At 34.0% G+C, this 24833-nt stretch overlaps 1 protein-coding gene and 2 pseudogenes across 2 annotated transcripts in view; 2 read left to right on the top strand and 1 right to left on the bottom strand.

Moving 5' to 3' along the window:
• The first annotated feature begins 3297 nt into the window (after positions 1–3297).
• Positions 3298–24833, top strand: part of HELLS (helicase, lymphoid specific) — a 32851-nt gene continuing 11315 nt past the window's right edge. Inside the window, exons 1-14 of one of the 2 annotated variants that reach the window (XM_039871695.1) lie at positions 3298–3478; positions 3908–4029; positions 8104–8226; positions 11195–11251; positions 13635–13671; positions 13759–13823; positions 16307–16348; positions 17085–17309; positions 17683–17865; positions 18445–18588; positions 19652–19848; positions 22025–22121; positions 23427–23588; positions 24623–24762. In XM_039871695.1, the coding sequence (XP_039727629.1) occupies positions 3448–3478; positions 3908–4029; positions 8104–8226; positions 11195–11251; positions 13635–13671; positions 13759–13823; positions 16307–16348; positions 17085–17309; positions 17683–17865; positions 18445–18588; positions 19652–19848; positions 22025–22121; positions 23427–23588; positions 24623–24762 (1625 nt within the window). In that variant the 5' untranslated portion in view covers positions 3298–3447. Of the gene's footprint in view, positions 3479–3892; positions 4030–8103; positions 8227–11194; positions 11252–13634; positions 13672–13758; positions 13824–16306; positions 16349–17084; positions 17310–17682; positions 17866–18444; positions 18589–19651; positions 19849–22024; positions 22122–23426; positions 23589–24622; positions 24763–24833 lie in introns of both variants that reach the window. The other variant, XM_039871694.1, reaches the window with a different exon arrangement.
• LOC120610012 (uncharacterized) lies at positions 14868–14986 on the top strand (annotated as a pseudogene).
• LOC120610001 (uncharacterized) lies at positions 18952–19070 on the bottom strand (annotated as a pseudogene).

Genomic DNA, 24833 nt, shown 5'->3' with positions numbered 1-24833 from the left:
TTTTTTACTACCACTGAATTGCTAGTGCTGGAAATAGTGCTTGGCACTACCCGTGATAGATACGGATGAATAGATTGTTTTTATTTTGGGCTACTCCTCGGTGAACTTTCCTTTTATTTAGAAAATTTCTATTAGATTACGAATTTCTCTGGAAACTCAAATCATTTACTTAGCTAGAAACTTGACTTAAACATTTAAAGGTTGGGTAGAAGAGAATGAACTAGTAGAGGTCAAAAGTAGGAATATCAGGAGAGCATGGGGGTCAGAAAAAAGAAGCGACAAAAGTATTTCCTCAAAGGAGTAATTGATAGTATTATGTGGCAATGAGGTTGAGATGAGGACTAAGGAATTTCCATTAAATTTAGCAACATGTAGGTCATTGATTTCCTTAGTTATGTTGGTGTGCCTTGAGTGTGGCAGCCAAAAGGTTTGAGGAATCAGTAGGAGGCATGGAAATTAAAGATTGGTTGTGTAGATAATTCTAAAGTTAGCTGTAAAAGGGAAGAGAGCAGATAATAAAACAGCTGGTGGGAGAAAAGGAGGTTGCTTTCCCCTTAACTTTTTTTAAGATGGGAGCAGTTCAAATATTTAAATAATAATAGAAAGTATTCAGTAAAGATTTAAGAAATAAAGAATGGGATAATGAGTAATCTGAGATCCCGGAATAGGCTGCAGGGAGATGGATCCGGAGGATAAAGTGAGGAAAAGTGGGAAAAGTGTTCAGATGCAAGTAGGTTTGTAAATTTGGTGTTGGGAATCTGAAAGAGTTCTGTCCTGTCCTGTAGCTATTGTTTACTTTTGTGTGGTAGTCAGGAAATGGGGGCCATCTAGTGTAAGCAAGAGGGAGCATTGGTTTTGTTTTTCGGATTTCTTTTTTCTGTGATTGGATGGTGAAGCCGTAAATATGAAAAGGAGGCTAGAAGAGGAAGACATTTTGTATGTGGAGGGAAAAATAATGACTTGTAACATCTTACTTAGAAGAAAATATCAGTGCCTCATCTGGATGGTCTATATCTGGCTTTTTGTGCCATTTCCCCTTGCCAACTCTGCTTCATTCGCACTGGCCTTCTGAAACTCAAACATGCCCAAGCTTATTCCTGCCTTAATCTTTTGCACTAGCTATAGATTCTGCTTGGACTACTCCACTCTTCTGGGCTAGCTGGCTGCTTGACATTTGGTTCTCAGCTTCCTCATTTAACGTGATTACCCAGTCTCAAGTAACTATTCAGTTACTCTCATGGCACTCTAATATTTTGCAGAGTATGTCTCACACGCCCCCTCCTACACACACATTTATAACATCTGGAATATAAGTTCCGTATCAACAGGAATCTTGTCTGTCTTGTTCATGGCTGTACAACTAGAAAAGTTCCTAGTACCCAGGAGACATTTAAACGTAGGCCCTTAAATAAAAGTGAATGAACAAAACTTTTCACAGCTACTCCTTTTTTAAAAGTAATTTATTTTTAATTTTCAGTTGGCATATATTAGTTTCAGGTGTACAACTTGGTGATTAGACGTTTATATAACTTATGAAGTGATCACCCTGATAAATCAGTACCCATCTGACACACACAGTTACTACAATATTATTGACTATGCTATGCTTTACATCCCCATGATTATTTTGTAACTACCAATTTGTATTTATTAATCCTTTCCCCTTTTTCACCAACCCCCACCCCCCTCCCATCTAGCAACCATCAAAAAATTCTCTGTGAGTCTGTTTCTGTTTTATTTTGTTCTTAAGACTCCACATGTAAGTGAAATATGGCATTTGTCTTTTTCTGTCTGAATTCACTCAGCATAGTACCCTCTAGGTCCATGTCTCCACAGCCACTGTTAGGGGAGGTTTGCACAATGCATACGTGTCAGGAAGTGCACCAGTGCACGTGTATTAAGAAGTGTGGAGCCAGATATTATATGAGATGTCTGTTCTTTGAGAATCAGATGAAATTGCCTTGAACTCTTTCTCATGGGTGTTTGGACAAATCTTTCCCACTCTCTATCTAAGGAATTAGAAGTGAACTGGCCTTGAACTGATTAAGGCCTGTAAAGCAGTTGCTATAAGGAACAAAGTATATAGAGAAAAACAATAAACAGCTGGAGGAAAGATTTTGGAAGGTGGGCCATATTTGAGTTTAAAAGAAGGAACAAGGAAATACTTCCAATGCATTTGGGGAAAACTCCCTAAAAAGCAATGTTCAAAAGTCAGGGGGGAAGAAATTTTGGAGGATAGTTTGGTGAAGGTCAAAATTCTTATGTAGAGAGACTGATAGCTATTGTCTTTGATTAGAAGGAGGTGGATTTAAGAATAATTATTAACTGAGGCTACATTTTATCTTAAAATAATACTGAACTAGGAGTCAAAAAGACCTGAGTTTGACTCATGTTTTATCAGTGACTGTAGGCTTCTAAGCAAGCCAGTTTATCTTCTCTGAGCATCACGTTTTTTTCACATATAATATAGGACTAAAAATAATCCGCTCTGGTATTTCAGTGTTGTTATTAAAGTTGCTGAAGATAGTTATGATAGATGTAGACCCTTAAGTTTTGTACAAATACAATAAAAGTTGTTGGAGCCAGAAATGAAGGAAACAGGTAGATGGTAGGTATACCATGAAGGGGTGGGAGAAACAGGAACTTGTTAAAAGGGACTGTAGACAAAAAAATGTGAGATTGAAGGCTGAAGTGAAAACCAGGGACAAGAAAAGCCCTGTTCTTTCCTTCAGGCGCCCACTCTAGTTATTGATCTATTGAATTCCTGAATTTTACTTTTCTACTGGGCGCTCTGCTTGGTTTATCAGTGCATTTAGTTCTCCCTTATCCTGAAACAACTCTTGAACTCTACCATAATCCTAATTTACTATTTCTCTCCCCTTTAACCCACGAAAGAGCCCCTTTTTAGATCATTTCGGGGAATTTTCACTAAAAAAAAAAAAAAAAATTAACTCCGCACTGCGGATGGCAGGCGAGGTTGGCAATATTTGTTTCTGACATGCTCATCTGATACTCATCTATTTTACCTAAAGTATCATTGGTTGGCAGGATTTAATCAGCGTTTGTGAAGGTGCCTTGCAAACTGTTAAGAGCGCCAATATAAGAGGAAACTGGGCTCTCCAAGGTAGGCCAGACTCATCAGGTATCAGAGCTAGTTAAACGCTGACTTTTGCAGCAAAACCCAGTTTCGCCAAGACAGAGGTCCAGGTAAACGCTCACCTTCGCTCAGGTGGGTTTTCTGAGCCAAATCTCGCGCCGCCGAGGTCGGAGGCGGGGAGCACGAAGTATCGCGAGATGATGGCGTTTTCCCGCGAAGGAGAAGCGCGCGTTTTCCTTTGGCCCGGGAGTTGTCGAGAAGACTGGGGTCGGCAGTGGCTCTGAAGATAGAGCGCGCGGCGTTGTAGGCTCTGAGACGAGGGGACCTTGTTCCGGAGTGTGTGTCCAGCCATGCCAACGCAGGAGCCCGCGAGCAGCGGCGGTGAGTGAGGAGAACCTTCCTCTGGGCACGGGCGGCGGCGTCCCGGGCATAGGGGGGCGCAGCATGGAAGCTGCAGCCGAGCTTTGAGCGAGGAGAGCTGACCCTGGGCTGAGACTGAGGAGGAAAAAAGAGGTCAGAAGCTGTGAAGAGAGAGTGGAAGGTACCCGGAATTGCACATATTTGCACAATATAGATTTTACACGGGAAACGTGCATTTTCCCGAGCGTCCTGATTTGTAAACTCAGGTCCAGGCACCTTGTTGACATCGCGAAAGACCTAGGATATCGTCTGAGGTGATACTGGCGTCCCCGTGGGTCTTAAGCTTTTGCTTCGAAAGCATCTGGGAAGAGGCGAAAGGCTGTTTTCAGTGGGAGTTGAGTAATTGGTAATTTTTTTTAAACTGCAATTTGGAAGACTTTTTCCTCTTAGGGACCCTAGCTCCAGATAGAGTTGAACAACCGGAGGCTGCCGTGATTACCCCAGCCATGCTAGAAGAGGAAGAACAGCTCGAAGCTGCTGGACTTGAGAGAGAGCGGAAGATGCTAGAAAAGGTAATTTAGGAATCAAGTTCATCGTCGTTAAAGCCGGTAGTTAACAGTAACCTGATGCTAACTCAGAGGTGTAGTTTGTGTTCTTTGGTTTACTAGTCCGGTTTTTTTCATAAACTTTAGAACAGACTTTGGTCTTTATGTATTTGTAAATTTATAGATGCTATCTTTGAGAAACCTTTGCACGTGCTTTGAATGATTCTTCTATGAGAGATAGTAAAGTGGCCTCATCTCTCTTTTAAGTGAGCATTTTAAATTGCTTGTTTAGCCAATATAATTCTTTCAAAGTTGATAGTGAATTTTTTAAGCGCTGTTTTCCATCTAAGTGATCGACTTGCTTTATGTTTTCTTGGGCTGTTGTTAAGTAAGATTCTTTAGGTACAAATAATTTATACTTGTGGTTCTCTTGTACAGAGTATCAGTTTTGTAGATTACTAAAAGCAGTTTTTAACCCGTTAAATTCTTAAGTACATTTTGCTCCAATAATCAAGTCCCCACCCTGCTATTTAATTATTGCATGTGCAAGAAAAAGAATGATAGCTAGCCAACAGCTCTTACCTACTGTGATTATTACAAGCGATTTTCTTGTAATAATTCATTTAGTTCTCCCAATATTACGATGATTTATAGGTACTTCTGATATCTATTTTCAAAGAGAGGAAACAGGTAGTTGAGGGTCAAACTAATGAACTCAAATTTGAACTCTGCATGTCTTTAGAGTGTCTTGTCCTTGACTCTATACCCTTCTAAGGAAATATACATTAGTATTGAATTTACTCCATGTAATTACAAAACTACTTAAATTAGGAAATAATGTACTCCAAAGAAAAATTGGCTCCTTGCTATTTTATATGAGCAATAATGATTTTTTTTTTATATTAACACCTCATTGTATTTGTTGTGAGGCACTGTTCTGAATGCTGTACATATATTTCATTGAATCCTCAGCTATTCTACAAAGTAGCTACTGTTATTAAACTCATTATCACTATTATTAACCTTACTAGTTTAATTATTAGTATAAACTATTCTATTAAAGTATTGAATGAAGTAAGTTCTGTTTTCACCTCATGTAGGTGAGGAAACTGAGACACCTAGTAAATGTCAGAGCCAAGATTGCTCTGTAGACCATGTGGTTCCAGAATTCACTCTTTATAACCACCATGCCTGTACTTTTACTCCAGTGATACAGGTTGTTATTACTAATTATCCACAGGTTCTGTTTTTACTTGAAGAAAGATAGGAGGTACAACAAGAAGGGAAAAACATTGTCGCATTGGAAGATCTATCAAAATTTATAGTACCATAAGTATAGCTGATGAAACTAGGAGTCAAAATGACTTCTTTCAGTGAAATTTTAAGCTTTTGAACATTTTCCAATTAGTCCTGAAAGTTTTTTTAGAATTATTGTTGAGGGATAAGTATGGTACAGCTAGCTTTTCTTTAGCATTTATGCAATTAAAATAGCAATTTTTAATCCACTTTTAGTCCTTCCATGAGTAAAGCATACAGCTCTTTTTAATCCTTCTACTAATACAAGGGTATAATTTGCTAAAAACTTCGAATTGTGGTCTGTTGGTATTACATTGTCTTTTTATGTACAGTATTGAAAGAATTCGATTCAGTTTTTTACTTGACATTCATAAATTATACCCTACGTGATTATGGAGAGAATTTTAAGAATGAGTCTCTCCCTACACATCTCTGGGGGCCAAAAACTCACTATACAAAGTAAAAATTCCTTTCCTTTTAGGAGAATATAATATTTATGAGCATGTATTTAGAAGTACTTCAGAGAGGAAGAGCCAGCTTAAGTCGTAATGAGAACATTTACTAGGCTTTAGGAGATCTTAAAATTTGTAAAGAGCCTGGACAATGACTTTAACATTTTTGTGCTACAGTTATATTATTTGGCTTTTCACCTTCATTTCCTTTAGAAAGAAGTCATTGTTAGTCTAGAATATTTAAAAGTTAGCTTTAATGTGTGTCTGTGGTGGGGGAGGGGAAAGGTAAGAGTTGGTAGATTTTTTTGGAGCAGTAAAGGAAAATAGTTCCTGTTTTGTAGACTAAAATATAACTCCCCTTCCATCCCCCAAGATCTAGGATTGGTGTTGGGAGAGATAATGGGGTAGACAGTGGAGAATTTCTGCTGTTGGTCTCCATTGGCATACACTTTCATGCTGGTCATCAAGATACACTTTCTGTCAGACACTCAGTTCTTTCCACAATGGAGCTACAGTTTACCTTAATATAACATAATGAAATTGTTAAGTCCAAGAGTAATTAATGATAGATAAGATTTACTCCAAAATTGTTTTGAAATACGGAAGACTGGGTTTAAAGCTTAACCATTGACATGGTATTCTAATTATATTAATTACAAATTATTCATGATGGTATCTTAAAGCTTTAATTAAAAAAAATATACTAATTTATTTTGAACAGGATTTAAGGTAGCAGTTATATGTAAATTAAGTCCAGTAGATTTTAACTAAAATTTTAAACAAATTTAAAAAGTTAAAAAATTTAGGAATTCATTTTTATAAGGTCAAATAATTTCATCTTCCCATTTATATCTTCCTCATTCGTTGACTGCCTATGGTAATCACAGTAGTATTTTGGTAATAGTAAAAGAAAGGCTATTCAAAAATAACTGGAAATAGAATTTGATAAGATGTTGAGAGATTAACTGCATGGATAAGATTATGGGTGGTTTTAAAATATTTTTCTGCAATGTGCATGTACTACTTTCATGTGATTTATTCTTAGGTATCTGTCATTGCTTTTGTAATAGAAAATAAATGTATTTTGAAAGAAAAGCTAGAGGGATGACATAACATTTAGGAAATACAAGCCAATATACAGTAGTGCCTGATTTACAAGTTCAAGCCTTACCCACTAAATTAAAGTTAATTAGATTATGCTAACTGGTCTAATACATTCTTTGTCTCACCAGTGGAATTAATGGTTGGTAAGGTTTGCATATATTTGGCCTCAGTAGATAATTAAACTCACTTGACTCACTTCAGCAGTCCATTTAATGCTTTTCTTTGAATTCAGATTATACTGGGTTGGCAAATTATGAACTAGATTTAGCCTCTTGATTAGTTTTATTGGAACACAGTTATGCTCATTTGTTTACGTATGACTGCTCTTATGCAAAAAGGCAGAACTGAGTATTTGCAATACAAACCATATGATGCTTACATATTTAAATATTTACTCTTTGGGCTTTTACATAAAAAGTTTCTGGGCCACTGAACTATAGTATTTATAGCTTTTATGTTTTCTATCTTGTGCCTTCTGGTGTTCGTTTAAAATTAACTTTTATCACTGTGAACTTGCTAGACTATTGTAGGCTTTTAGAAAACAATGAATAAATGGTGTGTAAAAGTAATGTGCAGTAATTTTAAAAGTAATAAAGCAGAGGTTTGTAATTGGAAGTTGTGCATAGGTGAAGGAGAAAGTAAAAGAAAGATAAATGTTGAGAGTAGGCCTCTAGGGAACACGGTACTGCAGGAGAAAAGAAAAGGCTTGTAAGAAATCAATCTGATTTACCATGTTAAAATATTTTGACAATACAGTTTTAAAATTCTGAAATTAGATATTCTAGTTGCTCACCAATGACGTTATATTTTAATTCCAGTGCTCTAGCAAATAAAAATGGTCTATAAAATTTTTCTCATCATTTGGTTGTTTAAAACCTTAACTCCAACTTGAATTAAATATTTACTTTCTAAATTTAATTTCAAATATTTTCAACAGGGGTCCTCAGTAGATGGCCAGTAACCATATGTCCAGTATCTGAAATTTTGATATTTTGGTATACAAGCTACATTGTACCAGATTGCCTGTTGAATTCAAGAATCATCTTTTCATCTATTTGCTAGTTTTTGGTTTGGAAAATAAAATACTTTTAGTAAATGAATTCAATATTATAAAAAGTCCTTTTCATTAATTACATGAAATATATTAAACCCGAAGAGCATTCATTTTGTCAATTTTGTTACACCTTATGCAGTAGGTCAGTGTATGTCAGAAAACTTTAATAGTCGTGGAAATTTTCTCTTTGGATAGGCTCGCATGTCTTGGGATAGAGAGTCCATGGACATTCGGTACCGTAGACTTCAACATTTGCTTGAAAAAAGTAATATCTACTCCAAATTTTTATTGACTAAAATGGAACAGCAACAATTAGAGGTATGTATATGTGCTTGATGACAGCTGATAGCTTAAATTTTTAAAAAACAGCTTTATTGAGGTAGAAATTACATACAATAAAATGCACACATTTTAAGTTTATAGTTTACTGACTTTTGATTAATGTGTAGATTGGAGTAACCATCAGCACAGTTGTGATAAAGAACATTTTCATCATCCCGCAGAATTCTCTCGTTTAGTGATCCCCATGCCTGGCTGCAGGCAACCACTGATTATTTTCTATCTCTATAGATTAATATTCCTTTTTCAAGAATATTGTAAATGGAGTTAAAGTAAGTACTCTTGTGTCTTGCTGCTTTAGCTCAGCGTATTTGTGAGATTCACTTATGTTGTGTTTACTCAGTAGGTCACTCTTTTTTATTCCTGAGAAGCATTCCGTTGTATGAATATACCACCATTTATTTTCTGTTCACCTGTTGACTTTTATCCTGTCAGTAATATTTTTTGGATACTGGAAATTGTGAATTTTATGCTGCTCAGTCTTTTTTTAAATTGCTTTATTGAGATATAATTGACATACACAAAACTGCGCATATTTAAAATGTCATTTTCTAAGTTTTGACATGTGTATACCTACGAAGCCACCACAATCAAGATAATGAACATAATTATCAACTCCAAAAAATTCTTCCTGTTTCTCCCTTTTAATTGAGGTATAATTGACACATATTTGTTTCAGGTGTACAGCATTACTAATTCAATATTTTATTTATTGCAAAAATGATCACAATACGTTTAGTTAACATCCATCACCATACATAGTTAACAAAAATATTTTTATGAGAACTTTTGAGTTTTACTATCAGCAACTTTCAAAGATGCAGTACAGTATTAACTATAGTCGTTATGCTATACAGTACATCTCCATGACTTATTTTATAACTGGAAACTAGTAACTTTTGACCTTCAACCATTCCGCTTTCCCCAACCATGGGTCTGTCTGTTCTTTGTATATGTAAGCTCCTGTTTGTTTGTTTTTTAAGATTCTACCCATAAATGAGATCATAATGGTATTTGTCTTTCTCTATTTGACTTATTTCATTTAGCATAATATCCTCTAGGTCCATCTATGTTGTTAGGGCAAGATTTCACTCTTTATGGCTGAATTCCTGCCCCCTTTTAATTCTTTCCCATCACTTCCTGTGTTCATCACCAGATAGCCACTGATCTGCTTTCTGTTATTGTAGATCAATTTATATTTTCTGTTGGTGATATGTTCTTTCAGCTCTAATATGTCTGAAAAAGTCTTCATTTGATTTCATTTTTGGAAGATATTTTTACTGAGTAAAGAATTTATTTTTATTCAGGACTTCCTTCCCCTCCTGGCCCCCACATAGTAATTTAATGATATATTACTGCTTTCTAGCTTACATTGCTTCTGACAATGATGTCCTACAAAACTGTAAGCAATCTGGCTGCCTCCCTCAACCCCATTACCTTTCAGACCTTATTCCAGGTGTGTTTCCTGCTTTTGGGCCTTTGCATGGTCTGTTTTCTGCTTGGAACCCTCTTCTAGATATCTGCATGGCTTACTTTATCATCATCTTCAGGTCTTGGCTTGAATGTTTTCTCAATGAGGCCTGCCCTGACAACCTTAAATAAAGTTGCTACCTGGCACGTCTTCTACCCTCACGCTCCTGATCTCCTCTTTACCGTGTTCTGTTATTATACTTATATATATAATTTATTGTCCACTAAAATGTATGAAGATTTTAAATTTTGTGCAAATTTTGAGACTATAATAAATTTCTCTATCTCTATTATTTAAACTGACTAATTATCAATCAATACTTTACTATATTTACTAAATTCTTTTTCCTTGGCTGATGCCCTTTTTAATATGGTAAAATGAAACAGGAAATCTAAACAAATATCAAGCTTAATAAGTTATTATTAGGCAAATATCCTTTTTAACCACCTTTTGGGAATGGTTTGAAACCTTTTGTGTCTTGCTTTTAAAGCTTTGGTAGGATGCATATGGAACCCCTTTTAGTATAGAATAACTTGTCCCCTCCCCCACTCTTCTGATAACTTTTTTAAAAGATTTTTATTAGAATACAGCTAACATACAACATTTTATTAGTTTCGAGTGTACACCAAAGTTATTTAACATTTATATATCTAAAGAAGTCACCATGACAAATCCAGCACCCATCTGACACCATACAATGCCGTCACAATATTACTGACTATATTCCCTATGCTGTACACCATAGCCCCATGACTTGTTTGTTTCATACCTGGAAATTTGAACCTCTTGGTCTATAAAATTGGTCTTACTCTATCACCTTTGTCTGCGAACTCTTGATGCCTGTATGTCAGGAGGCCTTTCCACTTTGGTTGATAGGAATGTGAACTATTTCTGATCCCTGTGTGAACAGGGATTGTTCCACCTTGCTTCTTTCTAGTGTCTTTTTCTGGCCTTGGTTTTTTTTTGCACTCATGTACTGATCAACACTTAGCGAAGATTTGACTGCTGATCTTCAGAGCTTTTTTTATGTGCAGCCCTCTCCTCTTTGGTACTTGACCCTTGGTATGCCAGCTGCTCTAAGTTTTGCACTCTGTTTCAACTCAGGAAGACTGTTAAACTGGGTTCTCACTATTATTTGCCTAGGAACTTGCCTCCAGACAGTAAGCTAAGCAGTCAAAATTCAGCTCATTTGTTTACCTTCTGTCAGTGTTCACTGTCCTTTGCTGAATGCTGTCTGAAAACCATTGTTTAATATATTTTATCTGGATTTTAGTTGCTTAAGGCAAGAGGGTAAATCTGTTCCTTATTGTTCCGTAAAGTCTCGAAGTGCAAGTTCTCCCTTGTTTTTTAATTTATATCTATAAGTGTGTGTGTGTGTGTGTGTGTGTGTGTGTTCTTCATTATGAACATAGTCATTTGAGATTTGTGTTTTATACTTTGTATTTCCACTTGTGACACTAAGAACATATCTTACAGGAACAGAAGAAGAAAGAAAAATTAGAGAGAAAAAAGGAATCTTCAAAAGCTGCTAAGGTAATATATAGTAAACTAGACTATATTGTATGTTTTACTCTAAATATTGAAGAAATTCTTTTGTATGCTTTTGATTTTATTGATCTTATATTTATTTTAACCTTTATCTGATAACTGATCTTTGTTATAAGCTACATGGGAACATGTGAAATTGTTTCTTAGTATTTTAGATATAGAAGGAGAGCTCAAGTATGACCCCTTCAGTTTCTTATTCTGTGGACTATTTTTCATAAAAGCAAAATTTTACTTAATTGGTAAAAATCTGCACATGTTTTATAACTCAAGGCATTTTATGAGTAGCCAGACCTGTTGGTACATGTAATGATAACTCTTTCTCTTTCATGCCTTCAACCTCATCTTGTCAACCTGGAGCTATAAACAGTGATCTACATTTGTGTCTCGTGCATAGCTGCAACAGTAGAACCAAAAGTGGAGCAGATAATCATCTCTTAAAAACATTTTAGATAATAGAGCATTTGTTTAGGGATAGCCTGAATTTGAGATGTGATCTTTGTAAAGAATATATTTTAACACGAGGCTGTTTAATGTAATGATGGGAATTATATAAATAACTGCTAGTGAAAAGAGAAATGATAAAGATAACATTGAATACTTAACGTGTAAGGTCTTGTTCTAAGCTTCACATGTTTTTTCCTAATTCTCAAAACAGCTCTGTTAGGTAGAAATACTGTTATTATCCCCATTTAACATATAAAGAAGCTAATGCAAGGAAATAAAGTACAGTCCGTCCTCATTCGCAGATTCCCTATTTGCAAATTAGCCTGCGGCTAAAACTTATTTGTAACTCCCAAATCCGTGCTCACGTTTTTATCGTTATTCACAGACATGTGCATGTGCACAATGGCCAAAAATTTAAGTTTCCCAACATGCACATTCCCGGCTGAGGTCAAAGTGATGATCTGCCTTGTTTAAGCCGTCACGCTGTAAACAAATGTCCTTTTTGTGGTCTATGTAATGCCATGATTTTTGCATTTCTGTCATTTTTGTTGGTTTTGCTATTTAAAATGGCCTTCAGCCACATTGTACTAAAGTGCTTTTTAGTATTTTTAATGCAAGAAGTTCTGTTGTGCCTCATGGAGAAAATATGTATGTTAGATAAGCTTCCTTCATGAGTGAATTACAGTGCTTAGTCCTCAGTTCAATGTTAATCAATATATGTATTAAAGAAGATAGCAACACACAAAAAATAGGGTTATGTATTGATTGGTATTTGAAAATGTGACCAGAGCCTTGCAGGAGACTCAACTTGTATTTCTCCTACAGGCAGTGATTCAATGTTTCACCAATTCAGTATTTGCAGCGACTTTATATAACATAACTACTGTGAATGACAATTGACTGTAACTTGCTGAAGGTCACACATCTAATAAATAGTAACGTCAGGATTTGAACCCAGGATTAGTTTCAGACCCAACACTTCTATACTAAACTGGTTTTATTAGGAAATATCAAAATGCCAAAATGCAAAATAGGTAGGATATCGTTAATTCCAGTTATTTGTTTCTTAATGTGGTTAGTGGTGATGTTAATGTACACAGTCAGTAATGTTGCAGCAAAAGCAGTTATTAAAAAACATAATTTGACTCAGTTGCTAATTCCACAGACTTATTTTGGTTTTTTAAAGAACATATACCTGCAAGATAATTTTACTGGCTTTTTATCATTTATTCTCCACTCTTCAGCTGTTGATTTAATCTACCCTTCACCTTTGCCCAGCTAAGTTTTTGTACCAGGGTTTTGTTTTTTTCCCCACTTTATTCTAAAGAAGCCAACCATTAAATTCTGCCTACTCCATCGCACTGGTCTCTTTTGATATTTTCATTTTTAATCCTCTCGCTTTTTTACTTCAGTTTAAAACTTACTTTATTTCTTTGTCATTTACATTTCTCATACATGTTGTCTACCTTTTCTCAATCTTTTCCAACTCTTATTTTCAAACTGTTTTTGAAAATCTCTTCTTTGCCTTCCTTCACTAATATTTTTTCTGTCAGTATTTTATTTCTACTTTCAATCGAATTTAACTTATTAATTTTCTGAAAATGAGTACTCTTTCCATACCATGCCTATTGAATATCTTTAGCATAAACATACAGTTACAGAAGATGTACATGGTAATTTCAAAATATAAATGTCTTATATGTTTGATTTTGAAATTTCTCTTGTAAAATGAAAAAAAAAAGGAAGAATGTAGTCTTTAAAAAAGAGCGCCATGGTTACAAATAAGTAAGAAAGTATAGAAAAAGGTTATGTGTTGGTAAGTATAATGGTGATGAGTTGTGGATGTGAATCAGCTGCAGGGAACATTTAATTTGTAAAACCATAGTAATCCTTAGAAAAATAATGTTCTAAATATTGTTTTTAGGGTAAAAATTCCAATGATGCAAATGAAGAGAATCCAGGTAAATTTTTTTGTTCTAGTTTTGAAGACTGTGTGTTTATATTTTTATGTTAATTGCTATCAAAAATAAAATGAATTTTTTTTGTAGTTATGAGAAAGAAAAGAGGAAGAGAAGATGAATCATACAATATTTCAGAGGTCATGTCAAAAGAGGTAAAAATTAAGGGGGAAGGGCATATAAGATTCAATGTTGAATAAAAACCTATTTGAACTACATTAAAGCTCTAAAGATAACTGTTACTTGGCTTTTCAGCCTGTTAAGTGTTTGAGAGAATAAAAAGGTAGCATCTTCCTGTCTGGTAAAGGAGTATGAGCTTGGCCTAATCAGAAATTTTTATAATCTCTTGAAACTTCAAAACCTTATCTTAAGAACGTTGTTCTTATTCCTTGTTGAAGACCTTTATATATATGGGAACTAAGATCACATATTTATTTCTAAGACCAGATCCTTTTTTCACCTTACTTGTTACCACATAATAGACGTTAAAGAACATCTTCAATTATGAAAAACCTTAAATGTTCCAGCATATTTTAATGCATTACGTTCTAACTTTAAAAAATTTCTTTGTTATCTACAGCATTTTTCTTATACCTGAAATTCAAACTCTAGATCTTCATAAAGTATAAAATATAAATTTTCACATAATTCTTGTCTTTAGAATTATCTTTCCCCCCAACCCCCCCCTTAAAAATAATAGGACCCACTTAGTTGATTATGGAACACACTCAGCCTACAGTTGGAAAACACTTTTAATGAGATTTATTGAAGTTTAGCCGATTACACTGTTGTCAATTTAATTCATCAGATGTTTGTGGTGTGTCTGCTGTGGACAAACTTTCTCCGAAGTGGAAAAGATCTGTTAGTAAAGAAAGATAAACACTTTCTTTCCCTTAACCTGTATCCAGTGAGAAATAACAGCAGTAAGTAGTCAATTATAATTGGAAAATTGGATGGTACTGAGCATATAGAAAGCTCTTAACTCAGGCATATGAGATTCATAAAGTATTCATTTAGGAAGTGGCATCTAAGTTGAGACTTCAGGGATAAAAGTTAAATTATATGATGGTGAGAGATTTAATAGGGAGATAGTAAGATATAGGGAAGATAATGAGGAAGTGTTCTAGGAAGAGATAATAAGTTTTGACAGATGTCCAGAGGCAAGGGAGATCTTGGCAAGTTCAAAAAACTTAAATTATGTCTATGGCCATGCCACCCTGAACAAGCCTGATTCCGTCTGATCTTGGAAGCTAAACAGGGTTAGGCCTGGTTAGTACTTGGATGGGAGACCACTTAGGAAGACCAGGTACTGTGGGTGTAAAAAATGAAAAATAAGGGATTGTAAGCTGACAAGGTCCTTGCATTCTGTGAAATCAACCAAGGGTTGTCTCGCCTAAAAAACAAACATTTTGTTTGTGTGTAAACGAAAGGGTGTTGAAGAATGAAGCTGCAGAGGTAAGCAGGGACAGAACTTTAGTTATAAGGTTTAATTTTTAGTAAGAGTACTTCACAGATGATATTGTTTGTTTTGATTGATTTACAAATTGTACTCCAAAAAGGTTCAGCTTATCTGGTCATTTAAAAAAACTATCAGTTCCCTATCTAAAATCCCTTTAGTCTTAGAATATGAATATCTGTACTTTACTAACACACAACACACATACATATGGATTTGTGTGTCAGCCTCTTATTGACAGGTCCTGTCATTCTCTATGTATCTTAAATTTGAAATATGCTTAAAGTTTCTTGAATGTATCATACTGTTTCATCCCCTTTGTCCTCTGCACATGATATTGTCTGCTTGAAATGTACCTTATCTTTAATACAATTATGCCCTGATGACAATTTTTAGATAATTCAATGTAACAGATACTCTCCTAAGGCACCAAATGACACTCAGGTATTGCTTGTCTCCATACTCTTAGCATCTAGTAGGAACTTCAGTATACTTTTATTCTGTACTTTTATTTGTGTTTGCTTCTTGCTCAGGATTGCAAACTCATATCTTTCCACAGAGGCATAAAGTGAAATGGAGTTGGAACTATAATACTTTTGGGAATCAATTCTTGAGTAACAGAAGTGGCCACAACTTGATTCTAGAAAACTTTTCCTGTAAAGGACCAACATAGTAAATGTTTTTAGCTTCAGGTAGTTTTGGGAGTAACTATTCAACCTTGAATTTGACTTGTAGCCCAAAAGCAGGCAAGCCTGAGACTTTGTTCTAATTAAACTTTATTTATAAAAGCAGATTACTAGCTGGAGTTGGTTCCCAGTATGTAGTTTGCCAGCCTCTGTACTAAAGGATTGTTGGGCATGTGTGAATTCGGACCTGGTCTATTCAGATAAACTTTGATTTAAAAAAAAAAAAAAAAAAAATATATATATATATATATATATATATATATATATATATATATATATATATATATATATATAAAATTCAGGAGTAAATATCTCAATTTTTACAGGTTGCTAACTAATTTTGCTTGAGGTCCACCAATATGAGTCTTCTGTTTCAATTGCCTTGAGAGCCTTATCCCTATTTCTTGGCACAAAATCAGAATAGTATATGTTTGTTAAGTAAATGAATGAATGAATGAACCACAACATAAATTTTTTTTTTTTCTTAATATTCTAGGAAATCTTGTCTGTGGCTAAAAAAAATAAAAAGGAGAATGAGGTAAGTGATGAATAATAGACATTAAATTTAGGAGTTATATTTACTTCCCTGATCATTACCCCTTTTAATCACCAGGGTACTTGTTTTCTTACCAGTTATCCTATTTCTTAGCCTTTAAGAAAAGTACCCATTAGCTTTTCCAGTTGAATATTCAATTGTGGCATCATTTATAGACATCAATTATAAGACTTTTCCTTTGAATCGACTTAGAATCCTTGTTTTACATTGGTAAAATAGAGTTGTAGAGGTTGCCAACCAATAAAATCTACCATTGGTCTTAAGTGTGTGATACAGTGAGTTTTTAAGCTTTGCTTACTTTCTCCTTTCCCTGCAATGAAAGTAATTACTTATCTGGAAGTAAATGTTTTTGTGTTCGTTGAAAGGAAATTAAAAAAATTTTTTTACAGACATTATCCATTATATTTGCTGTGGGTAAAGGAAATTGTTAAGGAAATAGTTCAACAAGTAATTGGGTTAACACCTTTTAGAGGTTTGGAAGGAAGGTTCAACCGTAAAGTTATTTCAAAAGTGTATACCTATAATCTCTAAGGGGTTTGTTCCCCTCTGATGGCTTTACATTGGGGTGGGGAATGTAGGTAACTATCTCTAGGGTTTTATTTTCTATATGCAATGATTACATAGGACTGGGTAAATTTTGAGTCGTAGTTACATTTTCCAGTAAGTTGAGGATACCAACATTATATATCAAACTTCTAATAAACTTTTTTCTTTACAGGATAAAAGCTCCTCTTCTAATCTCTGTGTAGAAGATCTTGAGAAAAACAAAGACTCAAATAGTATAATTAAAGATAGGTTGTCACAAACGGTTAGGCAGAATGCTAAATTCTTTTTTGACCCGGTTCGGAAGTATAATGGACAGCCAGTACCCTTTCAGCAACCAAAACACTTTACAGGAGGAGTGATGCGATGGTACCAAGTAGAAGGCATGGAATGGCTTAGGGTAATGAATTCTCAATTTTAATATAAGATATCAGTTCATTTCTATTAATCGGTTCAAACCTATTAATGTGAAGTAACACAACTTGAGTTGTTTCTTCCATATTTCACTGTTGTGTGTAGGACAAACATTCATGTGTAAATACTTATTTTCTCATTTATTTACCTAGAATAAAACTTGAACAGTGAAAATGATCTTATTCAAGGCTACCAACACTTTTATGGCTTTTGATAACTGACTTCCCACAAGTGTTATAACTTACAGTATGAATATGTCTGTCTCATCTTAATTATCATTGGTTAAAAAAATTGCTAATTCAATAGGTATTTGTGTGAGAATATCAGAATTTAAATGCAGTGTGTATTATTTTGTCTAGATGCTTTGGGAAAATGGAATTAATGGCATTTTAGCAGATGAGATGGGACTGGGAAAGACGGTTCAGTGCATTGCTACAATTGCATTGATGATTCAGAGAGGAGTACCTGGACCTTTTCTTGTCTGTGGGCCTTTGTCTACCCTTCCTAACTGGATGGCTGAATTCCAAAGATTTACACCAGAAGTAAGACATGTTTCAACTTTTTCTATGTCATTTCAAATGTTCTATTTTGTTTTCTGAATTCAATTGTAGATCTTTCTATAATTGTATTGATTTGTGTAAACATTACAAATCTTATTTGACTTGCCTTTCAATCTCATCAATACCTACTTTAAGTTTATAAAGAAAAATAGATCATTGTAATCTCAGACATCTTACCAAAAATATCCTTGGATGACTTTCAGTGTATTGGATAGTTTGAGTCACCTAAGACAGACCTAAGTAGAATGTATTTTTTAATTCTGTTTATGGTCGTTATGGTGTTTGTCTTCCATACATGTCTTGTCTTAGCCACATCCTGCCTTATGAGAAGTATATATTTCAGAAGTAGCTTTTCCATCTATCTACCTTGCCTTACACTTGATCTTATGACTTCTTAATTCTCCCATAGTTCAGTAATCTATTAGAGTTCATTGACTCATTTTTTCGTAGAAATATAGAACTAAGATTTGGTTAAATCATATTTTTTCTATTTTTATATTTTCCAAATTTTTGTTATATTTTGTTCTGAAGTTTGTTATAAACCAATATAAAATCTTTTAGATTCCTACTATGTTATATCATGGGACCCAGCAGGAACGTCGAAAATTGGTAAAGAATATTCACAAACGGAAAGGGACACTGCAGATTCATCCTGTGGTAATCACTTCATTTGAAATAGCCATGAGAGACCGAAACGCATTACAGGTATGAATGGTGTGTCTTCATTGGATTCTTTTGTAATCTATAAATCACACTTTTCTTTATAATACTTTCTTATCATGTAGTAGCATTTATTTAAATACTTTTTTTCTGTTGGAAATAATAGGTTGTACTGTGCATATTTCTTTAGAAACTGGATGGTCATTTTAACAGCAAGATTGAGGTAAAGGTTGCAGTCTCTAAAAAGAAAATTAAGGTCTGTGACACTTTAACTTAACAGCCATATCATTTTATTTTTTTATTATTTATTTAATTTTTTTTAGGCAAGTCAACCCTTGGTTGACTTCACAGATTGCAAGGACCTTGTCAGCTTACAATCCCTTATTTTTTAAATTTTTTATTTTTTTATGCCTATAGTACCTGGTCTTCCTAGATGGTCTCCCATCCAAGTATTAACTGGGCCCGACCCTGCTTAGCTTCTGAGATCAGATGGGATCAGGCTTGTTCAGGGTAGCGTGGACATAGACAGCAATAGGAAATTGATACAATTTCCATGGCAACTTAATGTAAGCAAATGGATGGCTTTCTGCAAAGATACAAATAACCAAAATTAGCTCCGGAAGAAAAGGAAAACCTAAACCAATAATTATGCAGGAAATTGAGAACACCAGCAGAATAAAAAGAGTATCAATCTCAGATATAGGTATTAAGAATGAAAATTCTTACGCTACTTTTCAGAGCAAATGGAACTAATAAAAGTTTTCAATTACTTTTTAGTTATCTAATATAACACTAATCAAAACTTGACAATACATTAGGAAAACTATAGGCTGCTTTGATAAGGAATGTAAATGGAGAAATCTTAAATACATAATAGGTGAATTTTATTAGTTTGTGGCCAAGTGTGAACACAAGTATACATCAATTTTAGAAAATCGACTTATCCTTTTAATAGATCAAAGGAAAATATGATCATCTCAATAGATACAGAAATACCATTTGATAAAATTGAACATTCATCCCTAATAAAGAAGTTTTGTTTTCAGAATTTTTTGAGGAAAAATTAGGGGGTACCATTTAAAATTTTTTTCTTAAATTCCTTTTCTAGCATTGCTATTGGAAATACTTAATAGTAGACGAAGGACACAGGATTAAGAACATGAAGTGCCGTCTAATCAGGGAGTTAAAACGATTCAATGCAGATAACAAACTTCTTTTGACTGGGACTCCCTTGCAAAACAATTTATCAGAACTTTGGTCATTGCTAAACTTTTTGTTGCCAGATGTATTTGATGACTTGAAAAGGTACGTAAGCCAGTTATTTAACTCTTCTCTGTTTTGCTAATCTCAAAATCTATGTTCTTAGTTATAATTAATTTTTCTTCTAGATAGCTAAATTAAAATGATAGCTTTTTGACAAATTCTTGGATCTTTATTACATATTTCACTTAGATAATTGATATATATCATTATAAGTTTAAGGTGTACAGCATGATGGTTTGATTTACATATACTACGAAATGATTACCACAATAAGTTTAGTTAACAATTATCTCATAGATGCAGTAAAAAAAAAATTTTTTTCTCCTTGTGATGAGAACTCTTGGGATCTTAACAACTTCCCTATGTACCATACAGCAGTGTTAACTGTTGTCATCATGTTGTATGTTATACCCCCTAATAACTGCACATTTGTACCTTTTAATCATCTTTCACCAATTTCCTCTCCCATATGTTCCACTCTTGACACAAATTATATAAGAGCAAATAAATGTTGTTTAAATGTTTATTTGCATTGATGAAAGATACACTATTGAATTGAGAACAATTAAAATATTTTGTTAACATAAAAATATTTTTATAGGGCTCTTTATTCTCAGCTTTGTGGAATACTTTCATATGGATTTTTCTCATTTTATCCTCACAAAACAATCTCCTATCTCACATGCAAAAAAACTCAGGTATAAAGTTATTAAAAATATAACCAGTTAATGCCAGAGCCAAAGTAAAACCAGTCTCCCAGTTTCAACTTAGTGTTTTTTAGTTTAGAAATTGTTTAAATCTTAGCTTATATTATGAAAACCAAAAAGTAAAAATAGTTTTCAGAAAATATTTAATATGCTCTGAATAGATAGAAAATAATCTTAACAGAAACTAAAAATAATATGGAAATATCAAAATCAGGAGGGCAAAATAATAGATATATACTTTGGTATTTCACATGGGAAAATAATTTTTATTTTATTTTGAGAATATATTCCACCTCTGGTTACCAAATGTTAACCCAAGGCCAGGCTGTCTTATTTTCACTAGGAAACATTTAAGGTCATTACACATTCCCACTGACTTAGAACATCGAGGTATAGGAGCTAGGAATCGAATTTATAAGACATGTTTCAGGTGATCAAAGTTTGGGAATATCTGATCTAACTATTGCATAAATATTATTAGCATTTTCCTCAATTTTATCTATTGATAATATAGTGTTACTTAGTATAGACTAAAGCAGGGGTCTCCAACCCCTTGCCCGGTATTGGTCTGTGGCCTGTTAGGAACTGGGCCGCGCAGCAGGTGAGTGAGTGAAGCTTCATCTGTATTTGCAGCCGCTCCTTAGCGCTAACATCACCACCTCAGCTCATTAGGCATTGGATTCTCATAGTAGCATGGATCCCTGGTGCAAAAAAGGTTGGGGATCGCTAGAAAGCATGTTTATATTTATTTGCTCATTTCAGTAAGTTTTTTTTTTTTAACATTTGAAGAATTAAAGATGCATAGTAGATATCATTATCCAGATATATACATGTTGAATTTTTCAAACACTGGCTATAGCAGGGCATAGTTATACCTAAAGAGAGAGAGAGCTCATACCACCTTTGTTTTCAGAGATATTTTTCATTTCTATTCCCTTTATTAAAACGTTTAATAAAATATTAGGATGTGAGGGTGATCTGACTGTGACATCTGTCACCCCATTGACAGCCAGGTTGCTGCTGCTGATGTGGCTAGTTAATTGGGTGTTCTCTACCTCACTGCTTCATTTTCATCCCTCCTGAAGCTGTGCATGAGATTGAACAGGAAGAGGATGGCCTCCCCCGATAGAGGAGGGTTGTTTTTCAGTCACCAGTATATGGGTATCTGGTATGTGGGTAGCTGCGTGCTCCCTTTTCCCTGGTAGAAGCTGCAAACAAGCTGTAAAGGTCAATTTGTAAGAGAACTAGGGTACTCAAGCTTCTAAAACTCCAGACACATCCAAATGAGGTTCTGCAAGTGGCAGTCTGCCTTAAAAGAAAAAAATATGTACCATAATGTTTATTTGATTTTTATACTATTGTAAGATTATGTTAAGGCAAAATCAGAAAAATGTCCCCTTTAAAAAAATATCTGCTTCTTAATATTCAGGTTACTATAAAATTTAAAATGTAAAACATGTTAATATGATTGGTTAATGTGGTAGGTTAACTTGTAGTCATTTCTCTTACAGCTTTGAATCTTGGTTTGATATCACTAGTCTTTCTGAAACTGCTGAAGATATTATTGCTAAAGAAAGAGAACAGAATGTATTGCATATGCTGCACCAGGTTTTGACTTTTTTCTTATTCTGCTTACTGTAGACTCGGAATTAAAAGAGAACCCTAAAGATCAACTATTAAACTGTTTATAATAGGTTTTGAAAAATGAGAGTCCTCTAAATTTAACTTTATCAGCTGTACCCACCTACCCTCCATAGGTCACATGGCTTTACAAGAACTAAAGTGCTTTTCGAAATTTTGCTCTTTTCACGTATACTCATTGGACCCCTAGTGGTTAATAATATGTTTGTCAGCCAAAAAAATGAAAATGAGTGGTTTTTATGTACAGCTTGCCAGTAATATTTGCATAATTTACTTCTTGGCACAATCTATTATTACTCTTTTCCGCAACTGCCACCCATTAAACCTATCTTTACTTTAGATAAGCATAATCTTTCAGAAGTTTCCTAGCCATTTTCTCGTGGGCCTGAAAAGCTTAATTGTGCTTTGACAGTTTTACTCAAAATCCTTATAAAAGTTCATACATAGTCATGATAAAAATCTGAAAGAGTATAGAAATGGAAATTAAAAATAATGTCCCAGATCACTCTTATCCTACCAAATCTTTTCCTTTTTCCAGATGATTTCCTGTAGTTATAGCTGTTTCTAGGCTGATATCTACAGATACTTTTTTCTTAAACTATTGGTAATATTCTCTCTGGTAAAGTCTTTCTCTGTTTGACTCTATACCCTCTGGGGTATTTACTTACAGAGCCCTAAAAATGGATTTTGTATATATAAATCAGTTATCAATTATATTGAAAGATAAGGCTATAAAAAGACATAACATGATTTTAAACAGTTTTTTTTTTAAAGACCTAAGCAGTTTAATAAATGGTCTAATTACTTATTGCTTCTATGTTGTTTCATAAATGTAGAAATCACTTGTCATCATAGCTATTGAAGGAGTGTCATTTTAAGCCTGAGGTTTTAGACCTTATAGAAGGAAACTTCCATGTTTACATCTCTGGGTTGGTTGGTTGATTAATTCATTGGTTTTCTACTAATCCAAAACCTCACTTTAAAAGCTATGGGCTATAACTTTAACCCTAAGAAGTATAATTGTCTATTTTAGCTTTTTCAAATAGTCAAGATATATTAGAAAAATTAGTAAGTTGTGAAATGTTATGATAAATAACTGAGTTTGTGTTATGTGATGGTCTGGTCTGTTCAAGGAGATATTTTTTCTCACTTTTTGAGTTTTAATATTTATATAGGAAGAATAGAGAAGGAGTAAAGGGGCCTGTGGGGAGAATATTCCATAAAATATTGGAATGTTAAATATTCACATGTTTATTTATGTTTAAATTTTAGATTCTAACACCTTTCTTACTGAGAAGACTAAAATCTGATGTTGCTCTTGAAGTTCCTCCTAAACGAGAAGTAGTTGTTTATGCACCGCTTTCAAAGAAACAAGAGATCTTTTATACAGCCATTGTGAACCGTACAATTGCAAACATGTTTGGGTCCACTGAGGTAGAGTGTGGAATTGAAATATACTGTGAATGACAGTTGGCATAGAAAATTTTATGGTTGATTGCAGTCTTAGGTCTCATCCTGTTGTCAGGACTTAATATGGGGGTAAATTTCTAACTGCAGTAACAGGCATAAGACCAGTAGCAAAAGTTTCCTAGTAATGCTATGGTCTTACCAAAATTTAAGTGATGGTTGATGCATTAATGGCTTTATAGGCATCTGGAATGCTTGTTAAGAATTTTTATTCCCAGATTAACACATATCATTCTACCTGATGATGGCTTTAGACATATTTGAACAAGCACAGAGTATACTAAGGGCTTGCCAACTAGACTAATCCCAAATATACAATTCCTTTACAAGATGTTATTGACAGCCAAAAAATTTAATAGAATACTCTAAAGAAATAACTTCTTTATTCACCCACATTATTACAAGAGATCGAAGTATAGAATGTGACTGTTTTATAACTGAAGATTAGGAGCCCCTTAAGTTTTGTTGAAATGTCCAGATTTTTGACTGTATGCCATGGACCTGTTTTGTTTTTGTTTTTGTTTTTGTTTTTTTCAAAATACTTATGCGTTTCTCTTTTGTACGACCGTTAGATTCTGTTCTCCCATTTTCCTTATAATTAAAGGGGAATCTGTTTTTTTAGCTATTAAAAACTCGCAGTAGTTACTTACTGTGAGGAATTACATTGCAATATTATATTAACCCAAAGATACGTTTAAGTTCAAAATAGTTTTTAACCATCCTTAATTTTTCCACTGAATTATGAAGACATTTTACTCATTCTCAGGTATGATTATTAGTGTTAAACAATTAAATTTAATGACATTTGTGTTTGGCTAGTTTATGGGTCCTTTATTTTCTGCCTTTGGAAATTACTAAACTTAATGATGAAAGACAAAATTAGTTTTTTCTTTTTATCTTAAAATGTTTTATACATAAAAATATCATCCCCTGCTTTACATATTTAGGATTTAAGGGTATAGCTTTTTAAACAGATGTTCCTTTAATTTGTTCTCTTTTAGAAAGAAACAGTTCAGCTAAGTTCCACTGGACGACCAAAACGGCGAACTAGAAAGTTAATAAATTACAGTGAAGTAGATGATTCCCCTAATGAATTGGAAAAATTGATCAGTCAAATTCAGCCAGAGCTAGACCGAGAAAGGTGTGTTTAAAAATAAAATATCTTTTAAACTGTAATATTTTTCATATTTCTTGTAATCATGGATTATATGT

This window comes from Pteropus medius, unplaced genomic scaffold (assembly GCF_902729225.1).
Source record: "Pteropus medius unplaced genomic scaffold, Ma_sr-lr_union100, whole genome shotgun sequence".
NCBI classification, from domain to species: Eukaryota; Metazoa; Chordata; class Mammalia; order Chiroptera; family Pteropodidae; genus Pteropus; species Pteropus medius.
The sequence above is the reverse complement of the archived record's forward strand: the minus strand, read 5'-3'. Positions and strand labels throughout refer to the sequence as shown.